Genomic DNA, 11,118 nt, shown 5'->3' with positions numbered 1-11,118 from the left:
TTGTGGCCAAATTTGGTGTAAATATGAATCTTGGATTTTTCATTTGCTACATAAGTGACCTTGAGAAAATCACTTAAAATTTATTCACCCATAAAATTAGAAATTTGATAGAGATTCTATATGGTCAGTATCAGATATAGATTTATGATGTTTTCCCTCTTAATAAAACATATATAATCAATACCCTTTTCTTGCCTTTTAGATGAAATGAACACTGATTTTCTCAAAAGGGAGAGATCATTTCTTGAAATTTAACCTATGAGGATAGTTTGAATTCATGAAAGAAATACAAAATATATAATTCAAAGATGGTTTGTGATAATTCCCATGTATCACTAAACTAGAAACAATGAAGTTCAGTAAGTTCAATTTACAGGAAACTAATCTAATTTCCTATTTTTATATTGTCACTGCAGTGATAGGTACATGGAATGACAATGAGGACACATTATAAATGAATATGTATATATATATATATATATATATACATATATATAAATGTATGTTCATGAATGCATACATTTATGGAATTTGTTAAACACGTATGCATGCATCTATATATGCATATTTAAATGTTTCCTGAAATATTAGAGACATAGTTTCTGAAATGAGGACTTTGACCTTGTTGGCTCACATATGGAGTATTTTGTTTAGTTCAATGAACTGTTTTATAAATGATTTTTCGAAGTTGTAAGATTTCTGTAGGCAGACATGGGAACTATAGTAATAGCAAATATTAGATTGACTCGAGCAGTTCACTATGAAATAAAAAAGGACAGGGTCTATTAATCATCAAGTAATAATTTCACTAAATTAGCAAGTCATAATCTGTTGTATTATTGACTTACATGTTGTTCCTTCATAAACAAGCTAAAGCAAAAATGGGAAGTGTATTTTAAAAGATTATGGCAAGTAAGTGTTCTTAGTAAAATCTGTACTTGGAATACATGAGAACAAACAATGATTGTGTAAACATGGACTCTTGCTCTGTTTTCCTTCTGCTACTTTCTTCCATTTAAGCAAATATTAGTTCTCACATATATTCTTCCCATTTTCACTGAAGCTCTAGAAATGAAAAACAACGTGACTGAATTCATCCTTCTGGGACTGACACAAGACCCAGTGACAAAGAAGATCATATTTGTCATCTTCTTGGTCTTCTACACTGCCACTATGGTAGGAAATCTACTTATCATTTTGACTGTCAAGACTAGTCCTGCACTTGGGTCTCCCATGTATTTTTTCCTGACCTATTTGTCCTTTGCAGACTTCTCTTATTCTAGTAACACAGCCCCCAAACTGATTGTGGACAGCCTTTCTGAAAAAGCAACTATCTCTTTTGATGAATGCATGATCCAATTAATTGCATCACATTTCTTTGGATGCATGGAAGTCTTGATCCTTGTTGCCATGGCTTATGACCGCTATGTGGCTATTTGTAAGCCTCTATATTACACAATCATCATGAACCAAAAGACTTGTGGGAATTTAATAATATTAAGTATCATAGGGGCTTTTCTGCATTCTTTCACCCAGATCTTCATTGCGTTGAGTTTACCCTTCTGTGGTCCCAATGTGATCGATCATTATTTTTGTGACTTGCAGCCTTTGTTGCAATTGGCCTGCACTGAGATATATGGGATAAAACTATTGGTTCTCTTCAACTCTGGGATCGTATGCATGGTTACCTTTGCAATTCTTATGACCTCCTATATGGTAATCCTTTATTCGCTAAGAAATTATAGTGCAGAAGGGAAGCGTAAAGCCTTGTCCACCTGTACAACTCATATAATTGTGGTCATTATATTCTTTGTTCCTTGTATTTTTATATATGCTCGGCCCCCAGTTAACTTCCCTGTGGACAAGTTGGTGTCTGTATTTTATACCATTGGAACACCTTTGCTCAATCCATTGATCTATACACTGAGGAATGCAGAAGTGAAAACTGCTATGAAGAAGCTATGGAGCAACAGAGCAAGTTAACATGGAAAATTGCATATATAGCCTTCCTCTCGCAATTGTCTTCCATTTCACTTCACAGTTGTCTGCCTCTGTTTCCTCAACTGTAAAATGAGAATAGTATCACCTTCCTCACAGGGTTGCTGTGAGGATCAATTAAGGTAATATTAGTAAAATACTTGTCCCCAAAATTGCAATATATTAGATAATTAAATGATATCTTACTTTCTACACATTCCAAGATGATTTGGACCAATATAGAGAAGAGATATTATCTCCTTGGACTTGTCCATAATGATTTAAATTAGTAGCACAATGGTAGGTAGGTAAGAATATAAAGATTAACGATTCAATTATGCTCAACCCAAAATACCAAAATAGTGAGAGCATTAGGAATGATTGTAGTTTTCCGGTGTGGTTAGTTCCTGTGTGTTCCATAATGCTGAATTTACATAAAAAATGTGGCAACATGGAGGACACAATCATGTGTATTTGCAAAGCTGCCAGTGACATTAGTTAATTCAATAGATATTCTTCACTCCAACCTAAAAACATAAAAAAACAAGTTAGATCAATTCTATTTCCTGGGAAGAGTGGTGTTCAAGTGGAAAATACAGTACTGACACGAAAAATTAAGGTTTATAGACAGACAAAGAGATATGTAGATAGATGATAAATGAAAGGCTGGATGCATGGACTTGTGGGTGGACAGATAGAGAGATAGATACATATATACATACAAAGACACACACACACACACACACACACACACACACATATATATATATATATACACATACATATATATATAAATTAATGCTAGATAGTTACACAGATACATAAATATATAAGCAGATACATAAATGAGTTGATGAATAGCTAAGTAGATAAATAGAAATACAATGGAAGAATGGGCATATAGGTAATATAGGTAGTTAACTAAGGAGATGAAGAGACAGAGACAGAGATAGAGGAGAAGACAGAAACAAAGACAGAAAGAGAGAAAGGGGAGACGAAGGGACAGAGACAGAGAGCGAGAGAGAGAGAGAGAGAGACAACATTCTGTCAAGCACTTTGTGCCAGTCAACATGTTATGCACTATAGATCCTAAAGCAAGTATACACAAGTGTATGAATGAGTCTTTTCCCTCACACTGCCCTCTGCATTCGAATGGAGATAATCTCACACATTAGGTACAACGGAAAGATATGAGGTACCTGAATGTAAAAGGAACAGGGAAAATCTGTGTTTGTCCTTTACAATAAAAAAAAATACTTTTCTCTTTGGAGCTGGAGAATTTGGAGTAAATAAAATAAGAAAAGTTCCATGGTGTTTCTTGAATTCTTTTAAGATATAAACAAATTTTGACATAAATTTTCCTTCGAATTATGGGAAAATTATTTTAAGAAATACAAATAGTTAAAGAAAAATTATTATGATTTTTTCTTTAGTTTTTGCAAGGGAAATAGGGTTAAGTGGCTTGCCCAAGGTCACACAATTAGATAATTATTAGTAAGTGTCTGAGGCTGGATTTGAACTTAGGTACTCCTGACTCTGGGAGCTGGTGCTCTATCCACTGAGCCACCCTGACCACCCCGACAAATTAATATTTTATTTTATTTATTTTTTTAGGTTTTTGGAAGGCAAATGGGGTTAAGTGGCTTGCCCAAGGCCACACAGCTAGGTAATTATTAAGTGTCTGAGACCAGATTTGAACCCAGGTACTCCTGACTCCAGGGCCCAGTGCTTTATCCACTACGCCACTTAGCCACCCCAGGCATATTTAAAATAAAGCTTTGATCAGGCATATTTAAAATAAAGCTTTGATCTTTTTTGTTCTAAAAATTTATCATCCATTAACTACTAAGGTTGAAGAATCTTCTACTTAAAATAAAATTAACAATAAAAATTATGAAATGCAATACTTTTTAGAGTGATTTCTGAGAAAATTACAGGAATCAAATTCTGTCACTTTAGAATTAACTTTGCTTTGTAGATAGGAGAAAATAATTGATAAGAAGCCACAGAAAAAAGGAGAGAATGTAGATTCAGTAATATTGCCCTCAATCAATGAAGTTCAGATTGTGTAAACAGTCCATTTGACTTCTCTGAGCAATAATGTGCCTAAAACAATGTGTTCATCAGAGTGGAATTTTCAGGATGGTTACAGAACCCCTGACATACTACTTCTAGATGGTGAATAGAAATGACCTTGCATATCAAGACTTCATCACTTTGGAGCAAAACTTTAAACCCTCCAATGAAAGCATAGAAATTAAATATGATTCCACTAGATTCATGGGTGCTCAGTTTGTATGGCTGTAGACCACCCTTACTGTAAAGGAATTAAGTGACACTCAGGATTTCCATCTTCATACTTGTATTTCTTGGGTTTCCTTTACCTCCTTGAATCGGTTATCTTTTTGGAACACTCAGGTTCAATTTATGTCGAAATGATGACTCAAGCTTGTCTATAACTTATTTATTGTACTTTAAACTACCATTCCATCTCTTATGTAGTCGTAGTGCTTGTTTAATAATTGCTATTTTGATTTATTTGATCCCATGTTTGAATTGATTGAACCACTGTTCTGCCTCTTTACCTTTACCCCTTCAGTTTTCTTACCGAGTTTCTTTAAATTTCAGTTCAATTCTCCTGGAAAGGGCCATTATAAAGAGGAGGTCTATATACTTCAACAGACCATCAAAGGATTTGAAAAGATAGGCAAAGTTTAGGAAGCGTCCAAAATATAAACTTATTTTAGTGTATATATGTGTGTAGAGTTGAGACAACCAGGCATACCAAACATACTAAAAATGCTGAAAAATAGAATTATAACTTCTGACTCCATGAGAGGTCAAAAAAATTCAGAAAAAATGAAAGGAATAAAAATAAATAGAAAAAAATGTGGAATACTGTAATCATAAACTTGGGAACTCGATTTGTGGCAAAAATACTATAGAATAGATATACCAGGAATTAATTTGCTTAGAAATAGTAAATAAAATCCAATTAACACTAACAGAAATGATAAAGGTATGCATACTTTCAATGAAGATAAAACTAGCACAACTATTAGTAGTTTACCCTTCCATATGCCACAACATTGACAATCGAAGTGAAATGAATGAATGTTTCAAAAAATTCCTCATGTTAATTTTATCTTAATAAAAATAGGTAAGCCATAAATGATCTACCTAATAAGAAGTCTTGAGTTCTGGATGGATATAAAAGAAAATTATACTAAAATTATATTTTCATTTTTTCTTCTATTGGTATATAAACATTAAAATAATGAGTAAAGAAGTGCACGATAAAATTTGTTCTATGGCACAAATAAGATATTTTATTCCAAACCATAAGTTAGCAAAGACAGAAAGAAAATTATAGACTAATGTCCCTAATGACTATTGATGCAAAAATTTTAAGTAAAATACTTGAAAGGGAATTAAAACAATATAATAGAACAATCATAAATCATGATTAGATGAGATAAAATTCTGAAAAAAATAAGTATAATTAACCATATCAATAAAAACAGCAAAAACATAGGATTTTTTCAATAGATATGGAAAAATTACTTTACAAATCACGCAATATGCATTCTTATGAAAAATAAGACAGTTCCAGAAAGCAAGGAAAACAATGTAGCCATTCATAAAAGGGAAAGTAGCATCAACCAAAAACCAAGAGCAAACATTATTTACAAAAGGGATAAAATGCAAATCAACTTCAATGTGAGAGCAAGGCTGTCTATTATATGCCTTGTTATTTATTAATGAATGAAAAATTCCAGCTATAGCAATAATGGGAATAGAAATTTAAGGACTATACATTGGCAACATAGCAATTGTCAAATATTACGTGCTAAAAAATGCTCATAGTTTGGTTGGTGGTTTAAAAACTTGGACCTGTTTAAAAATGAACTCCTATTTGACTCTATTTGCAAGATTTCCTTGTTACTCCTCTCTAGATATTCAACTATTTCCCTTTTTTATTTCTTATGTATTCAATAACTAAATTCAGCCAAAGAATGGTATTAGGGCATAGTGATAGTAATTGGCTAGGGACCGTATACTGACCAAAATCAATTTAGTTAAAAGCATTAAATACCTCAGAGAAGGCAGACTCCTATTTCCCTTGTGACTGGGTCACTTTTCTGTTTATGAAGCTTATTTCAATTTCTATAAGTTTCTGGGTGATTAATTAAGGCTTTGTCTTTGAAGAGTTCACTGTAGAACAGAATATAGGTCAGTGAGAGTAGGAGCAGTAAAAGGAAAAAAATGTTCTTTTCTTTTTGGAAATCTAAGAATATGTCATTTCTTCTGTCAAAAGTAAGTTATTCATCTAGTATCATTTCTGACTCATGAGGCAAAAAGCATGCTGGCATAAATTTCTCATTTGTTAAAAAAGTCACTTAATTTTTAAAGTTTGTTTTTGCTTTTGATATCACAAGTGTGTTATGACAGGAATTTCATTTGAATATAGATTTTTCTTTTTGGAGGATATTTCCTGCTTCCCTAAAATCCATCAAATTATTGTAATTTATAATCTTTTTTCAAAACATTTTATTTATTTATTTCTTCCAATTACATGCAAAGATAGTCTGCAACAAATTTTTTTAAATTTTGAGTACACATTTTTCTCCCCTCCTCCCCCCCTCCTCTGATAGATGGCAATCATATAGATTAAATATGCATAACTAGATTAAATATATATATATATCCATATTATTGATGCTGTGAAAAACGAACCAAATCAGAAAGGTAAAGGCATTAAATAGGAAAAAAGAACAAATGGGGCGGCTAGGTGGTGTAGTGGATAAAGCACCGACCCTAGAGTCAGGAGTACATGGGTTCAAATCCGGTCTCAGACACTTAATAATTACCTAGCTGTGTGGCCTTGGGCAAGCCACTTAACCCCATTTGCCTTCCAAAAACCTAAAAAAAGAACACAAAATATTGGAGATAGTAAGTTTTGGTTTGCATTTAAACTCTGTAATTCTGTCTCTGGTTATGTATGGCACTGGATATCACAAATCCATTAGAATTATCGTTGATTATTGTACTATTGAAACAGTCCATCATAGTTGATCATCACACACTGTTACTGTTAGTATGTACAATGTTCTTCTGACTCTGCTCACTTCACTCATTTCCTTCAAGTCTTTCTAGGCTGTTCTGAAGTCCAAACTGTCATGGTTTCTTATAGAATACTAGAATTCCATCACATGCATATACAAAACTTTGTTCAGCCATTTTCCAATTGATGGGCATCCCCTCAATTTCCAGTTCTTTGACAGTATCAAAAGAGGTGCTATAGGGGTGGCTAGGTGGTGCAGTGGATAGAGCACACACCCTGGAGTCAGGAGTATCTGAGCTCAAATCCATCCTCAGACACTTAATAATTATCTAGCTGTGTGGCCTTGGGCAAGTCACTCAACCCCATAGGCTTGCAAAAACATTAAAAAGAAGGTGCTATAAATATTTTTGCACATGTGGGTTTTTTAAATCTTTTTTGTGATCTCTTTTTTGTGACCTCTTAGTAGTATGCAACTTTTAATCTTAAAGAAACTCATCTAGAATTAAGGTACTACATGACTTGACTTCCTACGAATATTTAGCACTCATATAGCAGAAATGGTACATCAACTCTACAGTGTCTGAATCCTCAGGCAACTCTCTTATCAATAAACCACAGAATAGTTTAGTTTCTGTTAAACCGGCTCATTCATATGTTGCAGTGATTAGCATAGGACTTCGAACAAGATAGGACCTTCAAACTTGTTTATTGAACTGATTGTATATTGCAAGGACAGAGGATGACAGATACAGTTTATACATGGATTTCTACCTAAGGAAGCCAGAAATGGAAAAATGAAAAATAGCAGACAAACATTTTTTTTAATATTTTTGCAAGAAAATAGGGTCAAATTACTTGCCCAAGGTCACACAGCTAAGTTTCTGAGGTCATATTTGAACTCGGGGCCTCCTGTCTACAGGGTCAGTGCTCCATCCATTACACCACCAATTTGCCCCAGACAAATGCTTTCTTAAGGTCACGACTAGCAGGATCAATTCAATTTAAAGTTTATGGCCCTGGTGATCCACTTTTCTACATCAAGTTTTGAACAATCTGTATCTAGGCTGATTGTTTCCCCTCGCCCTGCATATGGTGCTGGTTCTTCCAGATGGAACAATTAAAATTAAACAAAAATTGCAAATGTTACATTTGCAGAATCCTCCCCCCAAATTCATAATATTCAAGTTTAAAAAAACAAACAAAGAAGTCTTCAGGTTTCAGTTAAGAAAGGCAAAAAAACAGTAGTAAAGCCCCACTTCTTGGTTAACATAAGAGCCTTTAACCTTGTTTTCACCATCTTTGCTTTAGACCTTAAAGAAATGGGAAAAAGAAATGGTGTATAATTATAAACTAAAGACTACCAGATAGTCCAGGTATAATACTTTTCAAAGAACAATGTACTTGGAATCCTAGGAACTCCTTGAATCTATTATCTTATCCTCTGAAACCTGTATGTCCCTGGGTGATTGAATGAGATTTTTCTGTGCCTAAAGGTCTTAGTTTATAAAAGAAAGAAAGAATTTGGATTAGATGACTTAGCGTTTAAATGTGAATTCCTCATCAGTTAATTTAGTCAGAACTCAAATTTTTATTGTAAAGGACAAACACAGATTTTCCCTGTTCCTTTTACATTCAGGTACCTCATATCTTTCCATTGTACCTAATGTGTGAGATTATCTCCATTCGAATGCAGAGGGCAGTGTGAGGGAAAAGACTCTTTCATACACTTGTGTATACTTGCTTTAGGATCTATAGTGCATAACATGTTGACTGGCACAAAGTGCTTAACAGAATGCTCTCTCTCTCTCTCTCTCTCTCTCTCTCTCCCGCTCTCTCGCTCTCTGTCTCGGTCTCTGTCTCTTTGTCTCCCCTTTCTCTCTTTCTGTCTTTGTTTCTGTCTTTTCCTCTATCTCTGTCTCTGCCTTTCTTCCTCCCTCTCTTTCTATTCCTCTGTCTCTGTCTCTGTCTCTTCATCTCCTTAGTTATCCACCTATATTACCTATAAGCCCATTCTTCCATTGTATTTCTATTTATCTACTTAGCTATTCATCAACTCATTTATGTATCTGCTTATATATTTATGTATCTGTGTATCTATCTAGCATTAATTTATATATATATATATGTGTGTGTGTGTGTTTGTGTCTTTGTATGTATATATGTATCTATCTCTCTATCTGTCCACCCACAAGTCCATGCATCCAGCCATTCATTTATCATCTATCTACGTATCTCTCTGTCTGTCTATAAACCTTAATTTTTCGTGTCAGTACTGTATTTTGCTCTTGAACACCACTCTTCCCAGGAAATAGAATTGATCTAACTTGTTTTTTTATGTTTTTAGGTTGGAGTGAAGAATATCTATTGAATTAACTAATGTCACTGGCAGCTTTGCAAATACACATGATTGTGTCCTCCATGTTGCCACATTTTTTATGTAAATTCAGCATTATGGAACACATAGGAACTAACCACACCTGAAAACTACAATCATTCCTAATGCTCTCACTATTTTGGTATTTTGGGTTGAGCATAATTGAATTGTTAATCTTTATATTCTTACCTACCTACCATTGTGCTACTAATTTAAATCATTATGGACAAGTCCAAGGAGATAATATCTCTTCTCTATATTGGTCCAAATCATCTTGGAATGTGTAGAAAGTAAAATATCATTTAATTATCTAATATATTGCAATTTTGGGGCCAAGTATTTTACTAATATTACCTTAATTGATCCTCGCAGTAACCCTGTGAGGAAGGTGATACTATTCTCATTTTACAATTGAGGAAACAGAGGCAGACAACTGTGAAGTGAAATGGAAGACAATTGCGAGAGGAAGGCTATATATGCAATTTTCCATATTAACTTGCTCTGTTGCTCCATAGCTTCTCCATAGCAGTTTTTCCTTCTGCATTCCTCAGTGTATAGATCAATGGATTGAGCAAAGGTGTTCCAATGGTATAAAATACAGACACCAACTTGTCCACAGGGAAGTTAACTGGGGGACGAGCATATATAAAAATACAAGGAACAAAGAATATAATGACCACAATTATATGAGTTGTACAGGTGGACAAGGCTTTACGCTTCCCTTCTGCACTATAATTTCTTAGCGAATAAAGGATTACCATATAGGAGGTCATAAGAATTGCAAAGGTAACCATGCATACGATCCCAGAGTTGAAGAGAACCAATAGTTTTATCACATATATCTCAGTGCAGGCCAATTGCAACAAAGGCTGCAAGTCACAAAAATAATGATCGATCACATTGGGACCACAGAAGGGTAAACTCAACGCAATGAAGATCTGGGTGAAAGAATGCAGAAAAGCCCCTATGATACTTAATATTATTAAATTCCCACAAGTCTTTTGGTTCATGATGACTGTGTAATATAGAGGTTTACAGATGGCCACATAGCGGTCATAAGCCATGGCAACAAGGATCAAGACTTCCATGCATCCAAAGAAATGTGATGCAATTAATTGAATCATGCACTCATCAAATGAGATAGTTGCTTTTTCAGAAAGGCTGTCCACAATCAGTTTGGGGGCTGTGTTACTAGAATAACAGAAGTCTGCAAAGGACAAATAGGTCAGGAAAAAATACATGGGAGACCCAAGTGTGGGACTAGTCTTGATGGTCAAAATGATAAGTAGATTTCCTACCATAGTGGCAGTGTAGAAGACCAAGAAGATGACAAATAGGATCTTCTTTGTCACTGGGTCTTGTGTCAGTCCCAGAAGGATGAATTCAGTCACGTTGTTTTTCATTTCTAGAGCTTCAGTGAAAATGGGAAGAATATATGTGAGAATTAATAATTGGATAAATGGAAGAAAGTAGCAGCAGGAAAACAGAGCAAGAGTCCATGTTTACAGAATCATTGTTTGTTCTCATGTATTCAAAGTACAGATTTTACTAAGAACACGCACTTGCCATAATCTTTTAAAATACACTCCCCATTTTTGCTTTAGCTTGTTTATGAAGGAACAAAATGTAAGATTATGACTTGCTAATTTAATGAAATTATTACTTGATGAAAATAGACCTTGTCCTTCTTTATTTCATAGTG

General features: G+C 34.2%; 2 protein-coding genes across 2 annotated transcripts; one reads left to right on the top strand and one right to left on the bottom strand.

The window, feature by feature from the left end:
* The first annotated feature begins 1,071 nt into the window (after positions 1-1,071).
* Positions 1,072-1,983, top strand: LOC141517036 (olfactory receptor 4C11-like). The gene has a single exon (XM_074227972.1). It carries the CDS (start codon positions 1,072-1,074, stop codon positions 1,981-1,983), a length of 912 nt encoding a protein of 303 aa, XP_074084073.1.
* A 7,924-nt stretch (positions 1,984-9,907) lies between these two features.
* LOC141517035 (olfactory receptor 4C11-like) lies at positions 9,908-10,819 on the bottom strand. The gene has a single exon (XM_074227971.1). The coding sequence runs from the start codon at positions 10,817-10,819 to the stop codon at positions 9,908-9,910; it is 912 nt and encodes a 303-aa protein (XP_074084072.1).
* Positions 10,820-11,118: the final 299 nt, after the last annotated feature.

The sequence above is a fragment of the Macrotis lagotis genome, chromosome 3 (assembly GCF_037893015.1).
Source record: "Macrotis lagotis isolate mMagLag1 chromosome 3, bilby.v1.9.chrom.fasta, whole genome shotgun sequence".
Lineage (NCBI taxonomy): Eukaryota > Metazoa > Chordata > Mammalia > Peramelemorphia > Peramelidae > Macrotis > Macrotis lagotis.
This window is presented reverse-complemented; position numbering and strand designations above follow the sequence as displayed.

What these genes read in the sequence shown, in the direction of transcription:
- LOC141517036 (XM_074227972.1), top strand. Translation starts at nt 1,072, where the DNA reads ATGAAAAACAACGTGACTGAATTCATCCTTCTGGGACTGACACAAGAC.
- LOC141517035 (XM_074227971.1), bottom strand. Translation starts at nt 10,819, where the DNA reads ATGAAAAACAACGTGACTGAATTCATCCTTCTGGGACTGACACAAGAC.